Source organism: Pan troglodytes, chromosome 5 (genome assembly GCF_028858775.2).
Source record: "Pan troglodytes isolate AG18354 chromosome 5, NHGRI_mPanTro3-v2.0_pri, whole genome shotgun sequence".
Lineage (NCBI taxonomy): Eukaryota > Metazoa > Chordata > Mammalia > Primates > Hominidae > Pan > Pan troglodytes.
The window spans coordinates 42,725,583-42,749,995 of NC_072403.2; the positions used below are offsets into that span (position 1 = coordinate 42,725,583).

A 24,413-nucleotide genomic window follows, 5' to 3' on the forward strand; every position below is an offset into this window, starting at 1 on the left:
AAGCAGTAAACTCCACCGCTTTAACGTGCTTTTCAATGCTTCCTCCTCCACATGTTGCAAGAATATGGTGCCAAAAGGGGCCCCAGTGATGGCTCTGACTGGCTTGAGGATCTGGGGGCAGCAATCGTGTTTGTGTGGGGAAAGCTATTTTGACATATTCTGGAGACACAATCCAAAAATACATCAGGCTGAGGACTTCCAGAGAGCTCAGTGGAAAGGCTTGGCTGCCATACCAGCTGAAGCCTGGGTTTGGAGAGTTGGGGTACAGCAATTTCTACAAGAGGATCTCAATCTTTTTCTGATGGAGAACATTTTATTTGATACATTCAGCAATAACCTCAAATTACTACACAAGGTGCTGGGAAGACTTACAGAGGGGAGTAAGACAAGGTCCTTGTTCTCAGAGGTTAGCCCAGTGGGAGGGAGAGGCTGTGAGGTGAGAGGCTGAGACAGGTCAGGCTGTGTATATGTCGAGATGAAGAGGCAGGACAGGTGTGTGGTGGCTTCAAGGGCCACTGGTAGTAACAACAACTAGCATTTTGGGGGTGTTTTCTAAATGCCAGTTCCTGTTCTAAATACCTGTTCTAGCTCATTTAATCTTCACGATAGCCCTTGAAGTTTGGCCCATTATTCTCATTTTATAGTTGAAGAAACTAAAGCACAGAGAAATTAAGAAACTTAAGTTCATGCTGCTGCTAAGTGGTGGAGCTGGGATCTGAACCCCGACAGTCAGGTTCCAGAGCTCTTTCCCCCAATGTCATCTTTGTTGATGCTCTTTTCCCTGCATTTTCTGTGATGTCTACTGACCACCCAATCTTACCCACCCTGGTGTCCACACAAGGTATCTCAGTGCCACATACCAGGGTCTGAGGTCCATGTTGTACTGCCGTGGGAACAGAACACTTTCATAAAGCTCAATCCCAGTAGCCAAAGCCAGCAGCTTATGTTAAAGCTCATCGTGTGCTTTGAATCTCTTCACTCTTCCAAGACCACCAGGATGAGGTGGAGAGCTCTGCTCCAGGAGGCATAAGATTGGTTCATGGTCCTGACTGCCCTTGCTCTTAGGAAAACCCCCCTCCCCAGTTTCATGTTGGACAAATGTGACCTCTAGGACCTCACTACTCAAAGGGTGGTGTCTGGACCGGCAGTCACCATCTCCTGGGAGCTGGCGAGAACTGCAGATTCTCTGGCTGAGTGCTGAGTCAGAAGCTGCTTCCTAACAGCCTCCCTCAGTGATTCCTGCATGTAGTCATGTGAGAAGCCCTGGGCTAGGGCCCTTGGGCCATATTCTTTATAGTCTGTGTGCCAAGCTTCTCTTATCCATCATCCCAGGGGCACCTGTTTGAAAGCCTTTTCCACTGGCGTATCTACTTCCAACTTTAAGCCTTCTCCAAATGTCTAGAATCTCTTTCCCTTCCCCCATGAGAAGCAGCAGAGAGCTGTCTCTCTCCTGTGCCTTGATGAGCCCCCCATGGTCCTCCACACCTATCTTCAATAATCCCCATCCAAGTTTTAAGCTTATCCTTGTTTTCTCCTGATAAGCCAGGAGAAAGCTCACCACCCTCACCGTGATGAGATGTAACAAAAATGAACTATCTCTAGTACACCCCACTTTTATGAGACCTGTCTCAATGGTACTAATCCTGACAGGATGTAGACACTCATATGACCAAAGAATTAAGCAGGATTCCTTTTAGATGAGCTTCCCTTATAAGGAAACGGGAACTTCTACAACTCTGGCTAACTGGCAGAACCACAAATTGTGAAACAATTCAAGCTTCACTCTCTGAGGTCATATCCTCTATGAAAACTGGTATGTGCCCACGTGACTGCCTTAGCATGGATTTGGTGTCCCTTTCCAAAAACAAGGAACTGTGCCTGTGTGGCTCTCCTCCCAAGGCATGCAGAACCTTCTTTGCTTCAGAGTAGCCATGATACGTTTCCACCACGCCTGTGCCCTGGATGAAAGTGGAGATTTTCAGGATTACGATTCTGGGAGGTTAGTGAACAGGTGCTATTCCTTGCTCTCAGAGGCAGATCCAATTATGTCCACCCAGTTCAGGCTGAAAGAAATACATTTCTATTTTTTCCAGAGTGTAGAACACTACTTTGCATACAAAAACCATCTCTGGGAAGTTACAAAGTCATTTATATGGTTTGTTGTTGGGTTTTGCTTTTTTGCTACTGAGAGAAAAGAGAAAGGTAGAGAAAGAGGTTGAAGGTAGGGAAGGCTTGGGGAACAGAACCTTGTTTGGCCATTCCATAAAGTAAATCACCATTTCCAAAATTGATAGAGTAGTAAGAAACATTAAAGTTATAATCCCCTCTTCAAGGAGCTACCAGCTTAAGGAACCAAACACCACAACATATACTGCCTCTGGTCCCATAATAATGTGCAGGTGGGCCCTCTGCAAATTCCAGGGATGGTGCAGGTCTCTTAGCACATACACCTGGTTCACTTACAGGTAATCCCCCCAACATGGTTTGGCTCTGTGTCCCCACCCAAATCTCATCTCGAATTGTAATCCTTTGTGTCGAGGGAGGGATCTGGTGGGAGGTGACTGATCATGGGGCATTTTCCCCCTGCATGCTGTTCTCACGATAGTGAGGGAGATCTCATGAGATCTGATGGTTTAAATATGGTGGTTTCCCCCGTGCTCGCTCTCTCTCCTGCCACCTTGTAAAGAAGGTGCTTGCTTCTCCTTTGCCTTCCACCATTATTGTAAGTTTCCTGAGGTCTCCCTAGCCATGTGGAACTGTGAGTCAATTAAACCTCTCTCGTTTATAAATTACCCAGTCTCAGGTAGTGTCTTTATAGCAATGTGAAAACAGATGAATACACCTCTTATTCAGAAATGTCAATTTCTGTCACTTAATTCTTTCTCTGGTTCTGCCCTTTTAAAGTTAGAATTGCTCTTAAAGAGGGAGAAGTCTACTGGAGATCCACAAGCCTAAAATGATGTGAAATCTTGAACATTCAATCTCTGTACTACTACTTAAGATGACTGGGATTAAAATGACCATTGGAACCTCATACAATATTTAGAATCAGACCACAGCAGCGATCTCAACCATCGATGGCATTTTATTTTGGAAGATTCTATGTATTACATAGGTATTAACTTCCTTCCTCTCCTGCTCCTCCCCACAAAATCCAGAAAGTTATTTTTATACATAAACAACTGAACATATAAAAATCTTGGACCTAATTTCTCTAAAGTCTTGGGTTAAAAGAACTTGAGTGGCGCTTCTCCTTTCTGAGAGTACTACTTCTCAAGGAGGATTCATGGTCTGTCCTTTGCTCACTACAGATTTCTCCTCTTCTCTGGGAAAAAATGGTCAATGCTTCTGCTTCCTTTTAATAAACTAATTTCTTGATTATTATACATTATTATTATTCCCCACTTGACACCTTCTTAGAAACTTGATTGTTGGATGTGTTTTTCATTTGGCAAAAATTCAATGTGGCTTTGCGTGGGATGTCTGAAGTGTCAGAAACAGCACTGTTGATGTTCTGGTTTTGAGAGGGCAAATATATATAGAGATGCATACATTCCCTAGAAGAACAAATGTAAAAGACTGAAATAGGGCGTGCACAGAGTTAAGAGGGCTGACAGACACTACTTGGTTTGGAATTCTGTGGCTGTCAGCCATCAAGGACTGCTGTGTAGGCCAGAATATAAATCTCCTTAGGAAGAAGTTTGGTTAGGCAAAACCACTGAGAAATGACAGTGTCTGCTACATTGTTCGATGTATATCAGAGCAGACATGCACAAGAAGCAGCATTATGGTTCATGTGTAGTAAGTAGTCACCTATTGATAAACAGGGGCATTTGTGCAAATGCTCTGGCAACCTAGGCACTGGGGGAAGAGAAAAGAAGCATCCTATTAAAATGTACTTCCATCTCTAACTCACCCAAGACGCCAGGCCTCCTAAGCTTCATGATTTGCAAAGCCAAAATGAAATTTAGCATTACATGTCATTCTATGTCATCTAGAAGCTGGTTCACTGGGGCCATCTCAGAAGAGCTGCTCAAGAGGGTAGCAAGTCTACCCAGAAGGGTATGCCTTAATGATCTTCACGTCGTCCACAGGGCGGTCCTGGGAGTTTGTTTCTACCATTCCCACGCGATTCACCATTCCTATGCCCTGACACACTCGGCCAAAAATGGTGTGTTTGCCGTCAAGCCACTGGGTGGGGGCGAGGGTCACAAAGAACTGGCTGCCATTGGTATCTGGCCCCGCATTGGCCATTGCGAGAATTCCAGCCCCTGGTGGGAAAAAGGAAGAAAGGAAAGAGTATAAATAACCCCACAGGTCCAGTGTAGAGCTGCTGCCCCATCCTAGGGATGAAAAAGCAGCCAGGACTTTGTTCTGGCCTCTGTCCAGACCCAGACAACCCCTCAGGGCAGGCTCTCTGCCCTGTACAAAGGCCATCACTACACTATTCTGGCGACTTCATCTTCCTTGTCCTCACCTATTCCCCAGCCTTGACCCCTGATGCTCCTCACTAACTGTGGACCATGTTCCTGACTGCCCTCAAAAACCCAGCAAGGTTTCCTGTTTCTTTGAGGACACTTTTGATATCCTGTGACCTTTAACAAGTAGTTAGGGTCTAGAACACACCGACCAGTGCTCTGAATTGCTCAGAACTTTGTGAGAGGCGCTGCTTTCTCTAATCCACCAGGGCACTTCATGGCGCCATGGCTGGGCAGCTATCTGGCACCATGCCACGGTGTCAGGCATTCACCTTGAATCATGGCCAAAAGAGTGAGCTTTTAAAATCCCCGTTCCTACCCAGTCCAGCCAAATTATACACTTACCCGTGAATTTCAAGTCTGGATGAAGTTCATCTTCAAACTGTTTGCCATAGATAGATGCACCACCTCGACCTGCCCGATTGGAAGATGATACATGAATCAGCCAGTCACACATTCTATCTCACAGCAAGAATGATGGCCCAGGGTCAAAGGATTTCTCAGAGTAGAGGAAAGGAAAAGGCAGTGACACCTACCCCACTGCTAGGTATATTGCAACTACAGAATCTAGCACTAATAGCACATTCAAATCATTGGTTTCATTCCGATAAGACTTTCCTTTTCAAAATAACGCTATTTTTTCCTGCACATTAAAATAATACATGTTCACTATCAAAAAGGTAGAAAACATAGGACATTATCAAAAGAACATTAAAATCCTCTGTAACCTAACCATCTAGAGATAACCACCATTCATAATCTGATGTGTTAAGAGGTTTCTTGATTTTTAACCTTTTTTTGAGTATTTTAGACATGAGTGCCCCAAGTCCTATCCCTGTGCCCATCACAGACATTGCTAATCAATCAGTATTCTTCCCTGCTGAGCTAGATTTGCCTCTGAATGTTATCAACCCAGAACTCAGGCAGCCGTTATTAATTAATCAGTAATAGCCCAAGAGTTGAAACCTATTTGCCACCCTTAACCTAGGTGATGGAAAATAAAATTCATTTAAGTTAAAGCTATCCAGCTGAAGGAGAAATAGCTGGTAAGTGGCAATGTGGCAGAAAGGGACATTACGGTCGGCAGAGTCCACTGAGAGGTGAGGCAGTATATCACAAAGAGAAAACAGGGCCAGGTGTGGTGGCTCGCATCTAAAATCTCAGCACTTTGGGAAGCTGAGGCGGGAGGACTGCTTGAGGCCAGGAGTTTGAGCTGGGCAACAGAGCGAGACCCTGACTCCATAATTTTTTTTTTTTTAGAGATGGGGTCTCGCTACATTGCCCAGGCTGGTCTCAAACTCCTGGCGTCAAGCAATCCTCCCTCCTTGGCTTCCCAAGTGCTGGGATTATAGGCGTGAACCACTGCACCTGGCTCACAAAAAATTTTTAAAATTCAGCCAGATGTGGTAGCACGTGCCTGTAGTCCCAGCTCCTTAGGAGGCTGAGGCAGGAGGACTGCTTTGAGCCCAGGAGTTTGAGTTTACGGTGAGCTATGATCATGTCAGTATACTCCAGTCTAGGCAAGAGGCAAAACCTTGACTCTAAATAAATGAATACAGGGAAAATGAAGAAACATGGGATTGGGAATTATTTGCTAGCAGCATCACCACCAAATGTTATTTATATTATGCCCACAAGAGCAGGGTGCTGGGCTGGATACCCTAAGCTCAGGCAGGTTTTGCTCTAAGAGCAAAAGGATGTAAGTTAGACCAGGCGCGGTGGCTCATGCCTATAATCCCAGCACGTTGGAAGGCCAAGGCAGGTGGATCACGAGGTCATGAGTTCGAGACCAGCCTGGCCAACACAGTGAAACCCCCATCTCTACTAAAAATACAAAAAAAAAAAAATTAGCCAGGCATGGTGGCACACACCTGTAGTCCCAGCTACCTGGGAGGCTGAGGCAGGAGAATTGCTTGAACCCAGTAGGTGGAGGTTGCAGTGAGCCGAGATCATGCCATTGCACTCCAGCCTGGGCGACAGAGCAAGACTGTCTCAAAAAAAAAAAAAGATGTAAGTTAAACATGGTTTTCTCACAGGAAAACATGTCAAAACAGGAGGCAACTTTCCTAACCAATACTAATCAATTATGTAGTCAATCATATGCCTTACTGAACTACATTGGTTTCTCCAAGTTGAACGGTCACGACAAAACAGCCTAGAACAAAGTAAACACTGGATTGGTACTCTGCTTGCCCTGCAGCCCAGTGCTGGCAGCTCACTTCCTCTACTGCCTGCTATAAAAGTAGCACCAAGTCCACCCCCAAGGCCCCTGGGCATGGCTAAGGTGTTTCCATGGCAAAAATCCTTTGCTTTACCTTTTAGTCGGCTTCACCACAGGGAGCCTGTCACAGCCCCCGTTTCTTTTCCGGAAGAAAACACTGTTCTCATGCAAAGAGGGATGGGGGTGAATCCTAACAGACTAGGGGAAACCTCCCACTTGGCCCAGGCTACCTATGCTTCTGGAAAAATACTGAACCATACTAAACTGTGTAAAACTCATTCCAAAAATTCCAACCTGCCAGTATACTTCCAAACAGCAATTATATAACCAATACGTTCCCTCTGACTCGATCCTCCCCTTTGCTTGGTCCTTTGGCAACCACTAGAGTCAAGGTTCCTGGCTGGGGTTACCAGAGACTAGGGAGAGGGCTGTGGGGCCAGACGCCACAGAGGCCAGGCTCTGCGTGCAGGACTTGAGTGAGCAAGCTAAGGATTCAGTTCAGTAGTACGCTGTCAGTCTGTGGCCTGAGCTTCAAAGTGTGATCCCTGCAACCTGAGGGCTGCCACAACAAACCCCCCAGGACCCTGCCCTCTAGGAATGGAAAACTATCACACAAACATCACCACAAACAAGAAGTGCATTAAGGAATAGGTCAGTCAAGAGTCACAGATGGGCTGGGCATGGTGGCTCACACCTGTAATTCCAGCACTTTGGGAGGCCGAGGCAGGCAGATCATGAGGTCAGGAGTTTGAGACCAGCCTGACCAACATGGTGAAACCCCATCGCTAATAAAAATACAAAAATTAGCCAGGCGTGGTGGCACGTGCCTGTAATCCCAGCTACTTGGGAGGCTGAGGCAGAAGAATCGCTTGAACCTGGGAGGCAGAGGTTGCAGTGAGCTGAGATCGCACCACTGCACTGCAGCCCAGGCAACAGAGTGAGACTCTGTCTCAAAAAAAAAAAAAAAAAAAAAGTCACAGATGAAGTGGGAATCAGAGGATACAGGAGGAAAGAGCATGGAGATCACCTTTACTCAATAGGCAGAGTTTTCATAATATCTTACTCATAATATGTTATCTTTTCATAACCCAATTCAACTCAGTAGGGTTTGCGGCAAAATTTCAGAAAGACAAATCATTCTAATTCAAACATTCCTCTGGGCATGCGGAATAAGTGAGAGGTGGCAGAGGGACAGAGAATGATTAAAGAGTTCTCCAGGGCAGAGCATGCTACTCAGATGTCAATTATCAGTTAGAAAGCCAACAATTTGGAAGCTTTGCAGGTTCTGTGCCTGGTCTAGCACAGACACAATGAAGATAGGCAGACCTGTTTTCTATTGTGTGTGTGTGTGTGTGTGTGTGTGTGTGTGTGTGTGTGTGTGTGTGTGTGTTTTGAGACAGAATCTCACTCTATCACCAGGCTGGAGTGCAGTGGTGCGATCTCGGCTCACTGCAACTTCTGCCTCCCGGGTTCAAGTGATTTTCCTGCCTCAGCCTCCTGAGTAGCTGGGACTACAGGCGCCCGCCACCATGCCCAGCTAATTTTTGTATTTTTAGTAGAGACGGGGTTTCACCATGTTGCCCAGGATGGTCTCAATCTTGACCTCATGATCTGCCAGGCTTGGCCTCCCAAAGTGCTGGGATTACAGGTGTGAGCCACCACACCCGGCCAAGACCTGTTTTCTAACCTTTGATTACAGGTTAGAAAAGAACCTTCAAGATTCTTTTCTGGCCAGGTACAAGTGGCTCACACCTATAATCCCAACACTTCGGGAGGCTGAAGGGGGCGGATCTCTTAAGCCCAGGAGTTGAGACCAGCCTAAGCAACATGGTGAAACTCGTCTCTACAAAAATTAGCCAGGCGTGGTTGTGCGTGCCTGTATTCCCAGCTACAGCTACTCAGGTGGCTGAGGTGAGAGGATCACTCAAGCCCAGTAGGTCGAGGCTAGAGTGAGCTGTGATTGCGCCATTGCACTCCTGTCTGTCTCCAAAAAAAAAAGAGATTCTTTTCCTCTTCTGTCCTCTGTCCTCTCTTGGGATCATTTATTCAATGTATTTATTTCAGACACGCAAACATACAAAGAATAATATGACCAATATCTATGACCACCTCCGCCCCCAAGAAATAAACTATTGCAAATCCAGCTAAGACCCCATGCATAGATCCCCACTGCATCTCTCCCCACCACTCATTCTCCTGAGAGCTAACAGCTGATTCAAAGAATCACATTTTCCTCTCAGGTAACCACTATTCTGACAAGAATTTGGCATTTCCATGCATTTTCTTTTTTACTACACATATATGTATCCCTAAAAAAAAAAAAAAAAGTATTGCTGTTTTGCATGTTTTTAAGCTTTTTTACTACACATCTATGTACCCCTAAAAAAAAATATATTGTTGTTTTGCATGTTTTTAAGCTTACATAAGTGGTATTACACTTTATATATTCTCAACACTGTTTGAGAGACTCATCTACTTTGTTCCAGGCAGGTCTCTGTAGTGTTCACCTCACTGTATGACCATAATGCTCTGTCTTATCTTTTCTGGTGTTGATATTGAGGATCTTTCCAATGTTTTGGTTATTATCGACCATGCTATAAAAACTATTCTTATACTGTCTCTGAAATCCAAGTGCAAGAGCTCTCGGGGGCCAATACCTCACAGGGGATACACAGGGTCATAGTTTGAGTACTTTATCATTGCTAGATTTTTCTAAGTGCCTTATTGAAAAGGATGAACCAACATGCACCCCACCCCGCAGCACTCTCACTCTTACTGCTCTAGGTCCTTCTGTCAGTCTGAGAAGTGTGAGACCTCTTGTGGTGTTTTAAACTGCATTTCTCTGAAGTTTGGCATAATTTCATGTTTACTGGCTTATTTAGCTTGTCCCCTCTGTGAACGGCCACTCAGTGGTATGACATTTTGGAATTGATACATACAGTCATCCCTTGGTATACTCAGGGGATTGGTTCCAGGATCCCTGTGACACCAAAATCCCTGCTCGCTCAAGTCCCGCTGTGGGCTCTGAGAAAACTGTATGGACCTCCATGGTTCAAATCCATGTTGGTAAAGGCTCAACTATATACTATAGATACTAATCCTCTGTCAGTGAATGTTTTGCAAATACCTTCTCCCAGTTAACTTTTTTCACTCTTTTAATGGGATCTTCCAATGAACAGAACCTTTGCAGTTAAAATTTCTTAACCTTCTTCTTTATGATCTGTGTGTTTTTTTTTTTTAATTCCTTTTTTTTTCTGAGACAGAGTTTCGCTCTTGTGGCCCAGGCTGGAGTGCAACGGTGCCATCTTGGCTCACCGCAACCGCCGCCTCCCAGGTTTAAGCAATTCTCCTGCCTCAGCCTCCCGAGTAGCTGGGATTACAGGCATGCGCCACCATGCCTGGCTAATTTTGTATTTTTAGTAGAGACGGGGTTTCTCCATGTTGGTCAGGCTGGCCTCAAACTCCTGACCTCAGGTGATCTGCCTAACTCGGCTTCCCAAAGTGCTGGGATTACAGGTGTGAGCCACCGCGCCTGGCCTGTGTTGTTTCTTAAAAACAAAACACAAAAAACCCTTTTCTCATCCCTGTGACTCCTGTGATGTCCCTTCCTCCTCCTCTTAGTCACTGTGGAAACCTGTCAAAATGATGTCTAAGGCATGGGACATGCAGTGTCTTACACCAAGATGACCACACTTGGTGCTACTTGTCCCCGCCCCTCCCACCCCACAGTTGATGGGACAATAGATTAATATCCAGCCCCACAGATGGGCAGTGGCCTATAAGGAGAGCCAGTGGGGCACCTGACACCAGAGGGCAACTGACCAATCAAAGCCTCTCTTCTGGCAAGAGTGCCTCTAACAGACACTGTCCGTCAGTAGTCTCCTGAGCATCCCCAGCCTCCTCCTCCACATCCTGCCTCAACCTCAGAGACAAAAAAGGCAGGTGCTGACAAGTCCATTTTGCAGACAGGCGTGGCCAGATGACCCAGTTGTGACTTACTGATACAAACAGAAGTCACTGAGTCAAGCTTCTGAGAAAGCTACAGCTTTCCTGATAAAAACAGACAAACATACTCTTTTGTCCTTCATCTACAGCTCTTTCCCATCTTCCTTCTTTGAAAGTAGGGTGATGCCAGAACAGCAGCAGCCATCTTGCAACCATAAGACTAACAAGTTCAAGACCAAAGGCCAACACATTACGAATGAAGTGGGGAAAGATATGGCAAGCCTAGATCCCTGACAACTCTTCTGGGCTGGTGAAGAGATGACAATAACTGCTCACTTCCAGACGTTCTGTTGTGTAAGAAAAAACAGCCCGTGGGATTAGGTTTTCTGTTACTTGTAGCCAAAAGCACTGCTACCTGACACAAACACTTTGTTAATATACCAGACGGGAACAATGCCACAGTCCTCCAAGGGGCTTTGTGGTTCTGAAGATGCTGTCTTCTCTTTCTCACTTGCCTTTGGGGTCAGAGATGTCTGGATTCCAGTTCTGACCCCACCAATTACTGTTTAACCTTAATCAAGACACTTTCTCTCCAAGCCTCAGTTCCCCTGTCTGCAAAATGGGAGTAGCAGTAACACCTATGTCTCACACAGGCTTGTTATGAGAATTAAATGAGACAGCATATGGAAGCTATCTGGTGTGTAACATGAGGCAAACACACAGTAGTGTCAGTGATGAAGAGCCCCTTTAACTGAGGTAACCCGAGCATTTTCTCTGAGAAGCTGCTGGTCATGATTCAAAGTGCCACCTCGGGAGGCAGCCTGCCTGGGTTTATTCAGTTCCTCTGTCCTCAAATTTCCACCACTCCCTCACTGCTGCTCACTCTTTGAGGAGAACCTTGCTTCTTATTTCACTGAGAAGAAGGAATTATCAGAAGAGAACTTTCACATGCTCTCACCACCAAAGCCCCTTCCCTTCCTACACCTCTACCCACCTCCCTTCCCTAAGACACTGTGTGAATAAGCTGTCCATGACTATCCTACCACCACGTACCCAATCCCGCTCACCTTTAAAGAACTCAGCAACTACAACCTCCCCCTCTAGTAGACCAATTTTTCTCTTTCTCATGGATCATTCCTGTCAGCATTTAAACATGTTATTGATATTTCCTATTTTAAAAAACAAAACTCTATTTCCAAGTATCCTCCTATTTCTCTACATCCCTTCACAGAAAAACTCCTTGAAAAAGCTGTCAACACCAAGTGTCTCCACTTCTCCCCATTCTTGCTTGAACATGCTCCATTCAGACTTTCGCCCCTCACCGCTCCACTGAAACTGCTCTTGTCAAGGTCGCCAGTGACCTCCACGTGGTTATACCCAGTGGTCAATCCTCAGCGCTCACTTTACTTGATCCACACTCGATGTCACCCTTCTGCTTGAGCTGCTGTCTTCCTTTGGCTTCCACGACTCCACATTCTCCTGGTGTTCCTCGCTGCTCACTGGCAGCTGCTCCTCCTCCGCCCCTCTGCTTTCACAGGTGTTACTCAGGCCTGCGCTGCTGTGTGAAGACCTTCCCTTCCAAACCTGGTTCCCTGACCCTTTATCTTTCACAGGTGTTACCCAATAAACCTCTATCTTGGTGTTTGCTTCCCAGAGGACCAGAACTAACACAGCTGCTATCACCCTAGTTCAAACAACAACCATCTCCAGCTTGAATAGGAATAAAAGCTTCCCACTGGTCTCCTTGCTTCCAGCCTTGCCTCCCTCTTTCCCCACCCTCTATTCTTCACATGGTAGCCACAGGGATCCTTTTCAAACAAGCCTAATCGCAGCACTCCCCTGCTTGAAACCCTCCATCAACACTGCATCACTCTGAGAGCAAAATCCACAAGCCTCACCACAGCTTACAACACCCCCCACGATTGGGCACTCTGCTACTCTCTGAGCTATCTCCTGCCACTCTCTCAGGTGTTCCAGCTACACTGGCCCCTGTGCTGTTTCCTGCCAGGCACACTCTGGTCTAAGGCCTCTGGCTGCTGTTCTCTTCAGAGTGCCCTTGGCCTGGATGGTCTCATGGATCACCACTTCATTTCATTCAGAACTATGGTCAAATGCTCTCAGAGAGGTTTCCCTAATCACACTCTCCAAACCAGCACTTCCCTCACCCTCTAGCCTAGTGGTTCTCAACGGGGAGTGATTTTGACCCCTGGCGACAGTGGGCAATGTCTGGAGACAATTTGGGTTGTCACACTGAGTGGTTCTATCAGTATCAAGCAGTTAGAAGCCATCACGAAGCTAACCATCCTTCAATGCGCAGGACAGCACCCCCTCCAACAAAGAATCATCCAGCTCTAAATGTCAATAGTGCCTAGGTTGAGAAATCCTGTTCCATCCCAGCAGTACATTCTTTTTTCCATATCATCTGCCATCCCTGAGAGTATATTATGTACTTTTTCATTCTCCGTCTCTCACCAGAATGAGAGCACCGCGAGGGCTTTCTTATTCACTGTCATATCTCCAGCTTTTAGAAGAGTGCCTGGCCTACAGAAGGAGTCTAATAGGTATTTGTTAAATGAATTAACAATAAAAAAAAAAACAGTCACATTTGTTTGAGCTCCCACTTTGTGTCAAGCCCATGCTAACCACTGTACCAACATCAGCTCATTTACTACTCACAACCAGCCTAGGAGGTGCACGTAACCACACTCCCGACAGGTGAGCTGGCTCAGCAGGGTAAGGCAACTCCTCTACATTTAGTAAGTATTCATGTGAAGCACAAGGCAAGCCCAAGCTCCACAGTCCTGCTCTACCCTGAACCAAACTGTCTTGCCATAGTCCACAGCTGGATGAAATTTCCTCAGATTTGTCTTATCCCAGACTCAAGAGTCCCAAATGGTCCCTGAGTCATGCTCAATCAAATCTGAACTCCTCTGTCTAGGAGTCTCCATTAACTGGCCCCAAACTGCTCCTTACTGTCCCCTAAACAGGCAGTTCCGAGATCTGTAAATTTTACAGGGGCCTTTGAATCACATTTGATGCATTTGTTCTGGGTGTGGAGAGGTGGCTGGGTGATGTCACAAGAGCCAGTCTAGAGTGGAAGATGTGACACCGGGGGTGGCGGGCTCCCTCCCTACCCCTGCATGCCTCTGTCACTCCTGCCCTGTACCCACCCTTCTTCCTAAATTCAAAATGCCCTTCCCTCTACTTCCCAAGACCCATCTCGCATATGCCTCCTTCCCATCCTAATCTCATTCCATTGTGCTTTTTCCCTTATTATGAATTACTCCAACCTATATTATATACATAATCCACACCATACTATCATACATTTGCATATTTATATTATCCCATTCTAGTTGTTTCTTATAATGAATAGTTTGTTTCCTGGCAGGGCAGGGAACTGCAAGGAAAAAGAAAATGCCTTGGCTTTTAATGCTTAAGTGCTTCTCCCAGGCCTTAGAATAGCACAGGATACCCAGCAGACTCTTGGCAAATACTCATCAAATGAATAAAATTAACAGAGCTTGCTGTTCAACACGTTACATTTCAGGTGTTCCTGGGGCTACCAAGAGGAGAGATGAAATCAAAGTGAGAGTGACGCACAGGATAATCAGCATATAATTAATCACAGCAGCTGGTGAGCACTGTGAGGCCAAGTGCAGAGCAGGAAGAGCTAAAGGAAGAACTTGACAGGATGTTATGTCTTACAGAGAGGACAGAAAGGTTAGTAGAAACAAATAAAAGACATTCAGAGGGCTAAGGAAAGAGCCTCTATAGTTATAATATGGGAAAGTTGAAGGTAGAAAAATGGTTTAAAATGAAATGAAGCAGGAAGTCAAAGGGTATTTGAATTGACAAGGCATCTGGCAAAGATGTATTACAAGAAAGCATGTGGAAAGAATGGTTCCACAGTAGTCAGACTGAGGGACAGCTGGGAATGGAAGTGGTACATCAACTTGCTGAAGAGCCCAGGATGTCATTTGCTGCCCATCTGAGATGTTTAACAAAAAACGTGTCACCTAATCAGCTAGAAAATATGAACTAGTGACCCAGGAGAGCCTAACTCCTGCTTGCCTTCCACCATAGACCTGCCAGTGGGCTGCTCAGTCATTCATTATACTTGAGGCTGGGTGCAGTTATTTGAAGATCTTTTGAGTGATTCAATTTCATTAAAATTACACCATGGAAATGTGACATTATGAAGGATCATGAACCAACTACAGAAATACAGAAAAGCTCTGGCACGAGCAACTCACACCTGAGTCACTTCCAATACTTGTACCCTAATCATGGACTCTCAGTTCACTGGTATTAAGAATTAAAATTTATTTCATAACAACATGAGGGGGAGAGAGGAAGAAGACAGGAAAGAAGTACATCGAAGTACCGACGGAACCCTTTCAGACAAAGAAAGTAGAATGAAGCAGGACTAGACTCTGCCTCCCTGTTGTGCCGAACCTCTATTGACTCCAATGGGGATGGCATCAGGTTCAATAGACCGAAGAGACCTAATGCCAGCAAATGAGACATGGGGTTTTATTGGGGACTTACATACAGGGCAGAGAGTCCAATGGTGGCGGAGAACCACAACGGCTTGCAAAAAGCATGCAGTTTATATAGCATTTCCACTTAGCACCTTCTCCCTAACAATCTCCACCTGGCAATCTTCATTCAACTCAAAACTCAGGGCCTCAACCCGTGTGCGGCCCATGTTTCACAGGACGAGCCAGGGGCTCAGATGTCCCTTTATAGACAAGGAAGGAACCTCCAGGTTGGCTACTCCTGGATTCCCTAGCTCAGAACACACATTCAGATGCGTCTGCCATACAGGGTCATTCTAAGGGTTATGTTTCAGTTATTGCTATCAGGCACGTTTACCACATGCTCCCAACACCCAATAAAGTGAACATACAAAAATTAAAAATTAAAAAGTCAAAAGTTCACCAGCATCAACCAAATAAGAAAAGGGAAACAAACATGCTAAAATTGTAAAAAGAGTCAGCCAAGAGGAAAAAATAGAAAATTCTTCCATCTGTATTCCCTGAAACCAGTAACCAGGAAAGAAATGTCATGCTGAGATTCTCACAAATACCCTCCGATTCTGAACAGCCAACAGGGGAGTGGGTGAGCAGCTCTGAAAACAAAGCCCTTGAGGGCAGAAGCCCACACATATCACAGGGGCTCAGGAGTGGCAGGGCAGGCACGCAGGGCTGGCCACCTTCCAGGGTGCTGGGCCATACTTGGGGACTACCCAGAGCCTGGAGTGGTGACAGAGGGACACCACTGGCTGGTGGAGGGGGCTCTGGGACAAGACTTTAAGGGAGTCTGGGAAGATAGAACAGAGGCTAGCCCTCCCACAAGGGGCTCGCTCAGCATGAGCTGAGCTCCAGTTCTCTCCCACACCTCTTCAGGCTAGAATAGAATAGAGAGAAAGCAACCTAACATTTGAAGTGGGGAAGACAACCAGTTCCACATAAGTGGGGAGAATGACAAGGAGACTCCACTTACACTGTATCTGAGCAAGTAAAAGGTGGGGATAATGTAGGTGTTGACATCAAGCATGGATAAGATGAAAACAAATGGCATGGAAACTAGGCAAACATACCACAACCAACAGAAGGACAGAAAGGAGGAGGGGAGAAAGGAAAAGAAAACCCAGGAACTCAGCCTGGGAGAAAGTGGCTTCTCCATGGCTATCTCAAGCTATGGATGATTCAAGAGAAGTAAAAATCTAATATAACAAAAGCTCAAAGACAAGATAATACACCACAGAATAAGATGAAAAGATTGCAGAGTGAAGAAAACAAATTTAGATTCAAATGGCATCAGTAATGAGCTAGTAGATAAATTAGAGCAGTAAAGAACAGAATAAAAATGACTGAAAATCGAGTAAGGCACAGAGTAAAGGTCTGAGATTATTTTAGTGAATGCAGGGAAAAAAGAAAAAAAAATCCTATCACACAATCAAAAGAAATATGATAGATATGGAAGGCAAAGGTGATGAAACAAATAACTATATTTCCTGAAATAGAAAATCCAGTAAGTATAACAGAGAAAATATTCAGAAATAGAAATCAAAAAATTAACCCTGATGTAAAGGAAGGAGTAAATCTGGCCTCAGTATTCTCCAAAACCATATTCAAAAATGAGAAGGCAGCCAGGCATGATGGCTTATGCCTGTAATCCCAACATTTTGGAAGGCCGAGGCAGGAGGATCACTTAGGCCCAGGAGTTTGAGACCGGCCTCAGCAACAGTGAGACCTCAACTCTATAAAAAATTTAAAAATTAGTGAGGCATGCTGGTGAATGCCTGTAGTCTCAGCTACTCGGGAGGCTGAGGTAGGAGAAATGCTTGAGCCCAGGGGATGGAGATTGCAGTTAGCCATGATTGTATCACTGTACTCGAGCCTGGGCCTAGGTGACAGAGCAAGATCCTGTCTCCAAAAACAACAACAACAACAACAAAAACAAACAACAACAAAAAACCAAACCAGAAGGCAATTGATCAGAAATGTCTAAAAAGATCTCAGAATGCTATACCCAGTTACGGTCTTTTTTTCTTCCTTTTAAATATTTTTATTTTATTTTAATTTATTTATTTAGAGATAGTGTCTCACTTTGTCGCTCAGGCTGGAGTGCAGTGGGCACAATCATGGCTCACTGCAGTCTCAACCTCCCAGGTTCAAGTGATCCTCCTACCTCAGCCTCCCAGTAGCTGGGATTACAGGCATATGCGACCATGCCCAGCTAATTTTTTATTTTTTGTAGAGATGGGGTCTCACTATGTCGCCCAGGCTGGTCTTGAACTCCTGAACTCAAGTGACCCTCCTGCCTCAGCCTCCAAAGTGCTAGGCTTACAGGTGTGAGCCACTATGCCTGGCCTAAAAAATTTATTTTAAAAAAGTAATTTATCTCTTACAGTTGTGGAGGCTGAGAAGTCCAAGGTCAAGTGGCCACATTTGGTGAGAGCCTTCTTGCTGGTAGGGACTCTGTGAAGTCCCAAAGTGGCACAGTGCATCACACAGTGAGGGGGCTGAGCATGCCAACATGCTATCTCTTTTCAAGTATAAAAGTAACAGGCAGAAATTCTGAAACATGAATGAACTTAAAAATACAACACATTCCAGCTCTTGTAACAAAAAACCACTGGACAATTGTGATTCTTGAGCATTCTGAAAAAAAAAAACCAAAAAACCACTAGACAAGAAATCCTGCCCTCCAGCACTTGCGAAGGTAAAAGCGAAGCAAGTTGTGAACACTAAATACACTGAAACGTAGGACCCACACTGTAGCTGAAGGAATGATGAGTGCAGAACAGATAATAATAAAACTAACAACAAAAATTAAGGTCGGGGAAAAATAAGAATGGGTAGAAATTTAAGTACTAATTGCCTCATCTTTCACTGTAGGAAGTCAAATATTCTGTTCTATATATATGAAATTAAAGGTAATATGTTCTGTTTTAAAAACAATAGCTTATATATCCTATTTTTTTGAAACTATTTCCATTTATCCTGTCATCCCTTAAACCAGACATGATGGGCACCAAAAGTTAACACTGTTCCTTTCTGAAAGATGGGATATTTAGGGATTAGTTAATGATGGTTAGAAATCTTTAGGAGCTATGCTTATGAATGATTTTTCCCCTTTTCTCTGCTTTCTTATATATTCTGTATTTTGAAATGCATCCATATACATTAAAAAAAAAAAACAACCCAAAAACCTGAATGCTTCTGACCATAGATGATAAATCATGAGACAATTAAGAATGACAAAAAAGAACAAGACTGAGAAAAGACTCTGCTATAGAGAAAACCAAACTTGTTTAAAGGCAAACGAGCAGAAATTAGCATAGAAGAAGCAGACTGAGAAGCAAGGGCCCTTGAAATGAGTAAGGGTTCCACCAGTTCACTAATAAACCCCATCTAAATGCCAGTAACTCCCAAATTAATACCTCCATACCAGGTCTTTCCCTGAACCCTATATTCCTATCCAACTACTTACTCATGAGCATAGTCGGCCCTCCCTACATGTGGGTTCTACATTCATGGGTTCAACTAACCACGATTGAAAACATCTTGGGGGGAAGCAGCTGTACTGAACATGTATAGAACTATTTTTCTTGTCATTACTCCCCAAACAATACAGTACAACAACTATTTACATAGTGTTTACATCTTGCCCCTACATCTATTCTCTAAACAGCAGCTAGAGTGATCCTTTTATTTATTTATTTATTTGAGAGGGAGTCTCAATCTGTTACCCAGGCTGGACTGCAGTGGTGCGATCTTGGCTCACTGCAACCTCCATCTCCTGGGTTCAAGCAATTCTTCTGCCTCAGCCTCCCGACTAAGAACCTGAGATTACAGGTGCCCACCAACCCGCCCGGCTAATTTTTGTATTTTAGTAGACAGAGCGTTTCACCATGTTGGTCAGGTTGGTCTTGAACTCCTGACCTCAAATGATCCAACTGCCTCGGGCTCCCAAAGTGCTGGGATTACAGGCGTGAGCCACCGTGCCCAGCCTAGAGTGATCCTTTTAAAGCATAGATCAGATCATGTCTTTCCTTTGCTCAAAACTCTCCAATGACTCACATCACATCTTACTCAGAATAAAACCCAGTCTCTACCATGCCCTATAAGGTATCATATCTTATGATTTCCAGCACAGGTTCCTGCCTCAGGGCCTCTGTGTTTGCTCTTCCCTCCATCCAAAATGTTCTCCCCACAGTTGCAAGGTTCACTTTCTTACTTCATTCAGATCTCTTCTCCAATAATGTCAGAGAGGAATTCCCTGACTTTTCTACTAAAATTCCATCCCCACACCCTTTTCCTGCTTTATTGAGAGCAATAATTCTGTCTCTTTGTTTATAGGTATCTCCCTAGAGCTTAAAAAAGTATCTGACACAAAACAGGTACTCAGTATTTGTTAAATGAATGAATCGATAAAAGAACCCAGGATTTTATTATTCTCAAAATATTATAAAGTCTTTCCTTCTTATTGATCAGACTACTTGCATCACTATAATTCAGACAAATATTATTTGTTCTTAGTGAGCAGTACATGTAAGTTATGAAAAACTCTACCAAGCCTAGGAGTAAAGGTTGGTTTCTGGTCAATTCCACACATGTGTGTTCGAGGAAGGCAGGCGTTGTCACCAGAATCAACCAACACAGACCTTAGTAGGTGGAAAAGAGAGCTCTGGCTGCCTTATCACCTATTTACGACAGAGACTTCAGAAACTAATGTTGGCTTTAGAAAAAAAGACGAAAAGGAGAAAAAAAAAAGAAAACATAAACTAATGTTGGCTTAACTGTACCTGTCCCTGTTGGGTCACCTCCTTGGATCATGAAGTCTTTGATAATTCTGTGGAATTTTGTGCCATTGTAGTAACCTCGACGAGCCAACTCAGCAAAGTTCTTACAGGTCTTTGGAGCATGCTTCCAGTACAGCTCCAGCACAATGATTCCCATGCTGCAGAGGGAGAGGACAACAGCTCCAGTAAACAAAAAGGTCAGGGCAGACAGGAGTATTATGGAACTGCTCCAGGACTCTTGATTTTCAAGCTTGTAAGTCATGAAATTGTGATAACCACTGGATTTCATGCTCAGCAAAGGAAAACACCACAATGCAAGTAACATAAACACCCATTATCTTTTTTGAGTAAAACACGCAGGTGTTCTGGGTACTTCTTTTCAGCAAAATAACAAGCATGGAGAACTCAAAATTCTAATACTATACATATATACATATGTATATATATATAGCTATATCTGATTATCTGAAACCAATATAACCAAACCCTAAATTAGGAAAAAAATTCTTACATTTAATTTTTAATTTTTTTAAAAAAGAGACATTAAAATATCAGGAGTTCATATTTATTTAGAAGTTTCTGGGTGGGGGTAGGGACTGGGTAGATGGAAAATAGGAAGATGTTTAATGAATACCTTTTAAAAACTTTTGTATTTTTGATCCATGTAAATACATTACCTATTCAAAAAATTTCAATAAAAGGTACAGTTTGTGTTTGTTTGGGAGGGAGTATAACAAAGGCAAAACCTGGTAACTTTGAATCTTTGCACCTACCCAATAGGATGAGTGCTTTTTCCTCCCCAGTACTACTAAAAGATAAGGAAGAGGCAAGAGGAAGGACGAGTGCCTTCCACTCTACTCCAGCACATACCTAGACTTTAAGCTCCAAGGATGTGACAATTTTTTTTTTTTGAGAAAGGGTCTCCTCTGTCACCCAGGTTACAGTGCAGTGGCACAATCTCAGCTTATCGCAACCTCCACCTCCCGGGCTCAAGTGATCCTCTCACCTCAGCCTCCTGAGTAGCTGGGACTACAGGCATGCATCACCAAGCTCAGCTAATTTGTTGTATTTTTTTGTAGAGATGGGGTTTCACCATGTTGCCCGGGCTTGTCTTGAACTCCTGGGCTCAAGCAATCTACCTGCCTTGGCCTCCCAAAGTGCTGGATTACAGATGTGAGCTATGGCACCTGGCCAGATGTGAGAATCGAGTCAACTCTGTATAGTCTGGATACCCAGTGCCTTGCACAGTGTAAACACTCTATAAGTATATGAGGAATGTGCTAGAAAATAGCTAACAGCCTTTCTGCCTGAAATTCATCCAATTCATCTTTCACACTGCTCCCATTCAACACAGATTGACAGTTACTCTGTGTGTGGTACTGTTTCCCTCATGAAGCTTACATTCTGGAGGATATTTTCAAAATACAGAAAGTAGCCTTTTGGAAAGACAATCAGGAAGTACGTATACAATTCTGAAATGTGCATACCTCAGTAATTTCAACTTCCAAGTATCCTCTAGGAAAATATACAAAAGTGCCTAAGGATACAATATGTGCAAGGATGTTCATCTCAGTATTTGTCATAGCCAAAAAAAAAGGAAGCAACTTAAATATCCTTGAAATAGGAAATGCCTAAAATATCAACTATCCATACTATGGGCAGCTACCTGAATTACTGAGTGAAAGAAAACCAAATTACAGAAAAAACATACATACAGTATGATCATATGATCCCATTTTTTTGTTTAAAAAAAATAAGAGAGAGGTTTATATGTACATAGAAAAAAGTCTGGACAATCATCCAACAAACTGTTGATGGTGTTTTCAGGAAGGAGGTGACTTTCACTTCTTACTCTGTATGTCTACATTGCTTGGATTTAACAATTTATTTTGTAACTTTAAAAAATACCAACAGGAGAATTCAGAAATTACAGGTTGGAGCCTGAAGATGTAGAATTTTGCCATATAAGAAGGTGGGGAAGATGGCCAGGGAGCATGAAATGAACAGCATGAGCAAATAGAGAGAGGACTGACAGAACTCTGCTTTAGCTGAAAGCAGCAATGGGCAAGAACAGAAAGGCAGAGGACCTTGGCTGGTCCCTGGCTGTTGAGGGGAGAATGGCAGGTAGACAAGGGCCAGATGAAAAAAATCACCTTGAATGTCAGGATTAATACATTTTTACTTTATACTGTTATAGCAGCAAGACGTTATTAAAGGTTTTTTGAGCAGGATCCCTTCCTTGTCCTACTTTGTAAAGATCACTTTGAGCTTTTTCCAAAGAGGCAATGGAATGAATAGAGCTAAAGAATCTAGCAAGGTGAGACGAGCACACCAGGCTCCAAACGAGGTTCTTCCAGTTACTAGCTGTGTGGCTTTGGTCAAGGCTTTAATCTGTAAATTCCGGCGTTTCCTCCTGCTAATATTGAAAGGGAGAAAGTTAAATAATACCTTCATGATTTGGGTTGCTAAGATTAAACTAAATGAGATGACATACAGCGGGGCATGGCGCCAGCAGGTTGGTTACCACATCACTCTTTGATAGTGGGGAAAATGTGCTTCTTCCTGTATTTTATTGGAATTTGTTTCTACAACTGTATTACTTATCACGTAATGTTTACATGTCTGTCTCTTTCATTATACCGTAAGCTCCTAAAGGCAGGGCTGTCTGTGTTTTATCTACCTCTGTATCCTCAGAATTCATATTCTATATGCCTGGCTTGCGGACTCATTACACGCTTGTTGAATGAATGAATGAATGAATGAGCGGACTGGAGGAAGGAGGACAATCAGGCAGCTGTTGCTGAGACCTCAGCACAAGACCCCGCGGAGCTTGGACGCGGGCGATGGCGGTCCCCTCTCAACCCTCTGGGGGCCGTCTCGGCCGCTGCTCCACGCCCCTCCACGTGGAGGCCGGCCTCCCGGAGGAACGCGCCAGGAACGGAGACCCGTGGTGAGGCCCGGGCTCCGCGTCTCCTCTGCCAGCCCCAGACGCCCGAACCCCCTCACCTGGTCTCCAAGTAAACGTTGGGTGGCTGCCAGGAATCTGGGGGAATTGCCGCCATAGCGAAGCCGGCGGCGGAATGCTTGTCTAGTAATTGCTACTTCCGGCGTCGATTAGCTGGGGACCCGTCGCTGCTGCACACTTCCGGTCCGTTCAACCCTTTCGATACCAGGATTTGGGTGGCCAAGACAAGGAAGAGGACGGTCCCTTCTTCCAATGCCGGGAAGCTGGGGTGGGAGACGAGAAGAAGCTGGGCTCAAGAACAGAGGAAAATGCAAACTTCATTCGCGGTGGTCTCCAAGTGGCGATACCGCGCCACTCTGGGCGATCTGATTGGTTCGTTTAGGCATGGAAGGCGGGAACAACCAGAAAAGCTGCGCTCTGGTTGGAGTTATGTCCTAATATTAAATTCGAAGAATTTCTTAGTCTCACAATTGGGCAGGGACGGGAAGGGGAGGCAGAGAATGAAAGAGGGTAGTTTAGAGATGCCAGTAAAGAATTTTTGTAAGGCGCTGTACGATGTACACAGTGCTTGCACTTTCTTATCTCATCTACTCCACAAAACAATTCTATAAGTAGATAGTATTATTACCATTTTTCAGATCTGAAAATAGACTCGGCAGTTAATACTTGTTTTTCCATAGTCATAAAGCAAATCTGAGCCTGCAGAATCCAAAGACGAAGAGTCTGAGGAGAAAAGAGAGGGAAGGGGCAGGAAGAAAATAGGAGATAAAGAAAGGAAGAGACAGGAGAAAACAGGACAAACAGATCAGAGCAAGAACAAGGCTTAACATTGGCTGGGATAGATGGTACCTGAAAGTTGTTAGGAGGGTTTGCGCAGGGCGCGAGGAACAGAAGCAAATTAGAGGAGCTATAATGTTTGAAGGGAGGACAAAAATGAAATAGAGTAACTAAACTTACGCTGTAAATGCTTTGCACACCACTTAATAATGATGGTTGAATGTTTACCATGTGCCAGGCATCAAGCTAAGCATTTTATTGCGTATTTTCACGCTTAATCTTCAAAACCCCACAAGGTAGATATTACTATTCCCATTTTACTTTGAGGAAGCTGAGCCTTACAGATTAAATAACTTGCTTAAAGTACTACAGCTGGTGCACTTGTGCTCTTAACGACAGTTCAACTGTAATGTCCCTAATTGTCAACAAGGAATAAGGATGTACAAGGTTGTAAAGATAAACTAGACAGCTCCTTGAGAGAGGAGCTGGGCCTCCTTCATCTTTGTGCTCTTCTTGCACAGTACAGAGCACAGGGTGCTCAGCTTTGTTGAATGAATAATGAACGGAACACTACATTTTAAACTGATAAATGCTAAAGTATAATTTTTACACCTCCTGCAGTTTCAAGTTCATGCCCACCTTGTGGCCCTTGAGCTGGATGAAAAAGTCTTAATCCTTGGTCTGTTTAGTCTGTTGTTAAGTTGCCTTTCT

At 44.2% G+C, this 24,413-nt stretch overlaps 2 protein-coding genes across 10 annotated transcripts in view; one reads left to right on the forward strand and one right to left on the reverse strand.

The window, feature by feature from the left end:
* Nucleotides 1-3,067: 3,067 nt before the first annotated feature.
* Nucleotides 3,068-23,296, reverse strand: PPIL1 (peptidylprolyl isomerase like 1). The gene is made up of 4 exons (NM_001246436.1): nt 22,967-23,296; nt 19,964-20,118; nt 4,824-4,892; nt 3,068-4,271 (listed from the first exon to the last, which is right to left on the reverse strand). Exons 1-4 carry the CDS (start codon nt 23,020-23,022, stop codon nt 4,051-4,053), a joined length of 501 nt encoding a protein of 166 aa, NP_001233365.1. The 5' UTR covers nt 23,023-23,296; the 3' UTR covers nt 3,068-4,050.
* C6H6orf89 (chromosome 6 C6orf89 homolog) overlaps nt 20,067-24,413 on the forward strand; it is a 52,906-nt gene continuing 48,559 nt past the window's right edge. For 3 of the 9 annotated variants that reach the window (XM_054685741.2, XM_063812951.1, XM_063812947.1), the window contains exon 1: nt 23,212-23,297. The gene's annotated coding sequence lies outside the window, so the exon portion shown is untranslated. Of the gene's footprint in view, nt 20,214-23,088; nt 23,298-24,413 lie in introns of those variants that run through there. The other 6 variants (XM_016955362.4, XM_063812946.1, XM_063812943.1 and 3 more) reach the window with 5 other exon arrangements.

Coding starts and splice junctions, on each gene's coding strand:
- PPIL1 (NM_001246436.1), bottom strand. CDS start 23,022: ATGGCGGCAATTCCCCCAGATTCCTGGCAGCCACCCAACGTTTACTTG. Junction 20,119..22,966: donor AACGTTTACTTGGAGACCAG/GTGAGGGGGTTC, acceptor CTCCCTCTGCAG/CATGGGAATCATTGTGCTGG. Junction 4,272..4,823: donor TCCAGACTTGAAATTCACGG/GTAAGTGTATAA, acceptor TTTTCCCACCAG/GGGCTGGAATTCTCGCAATG.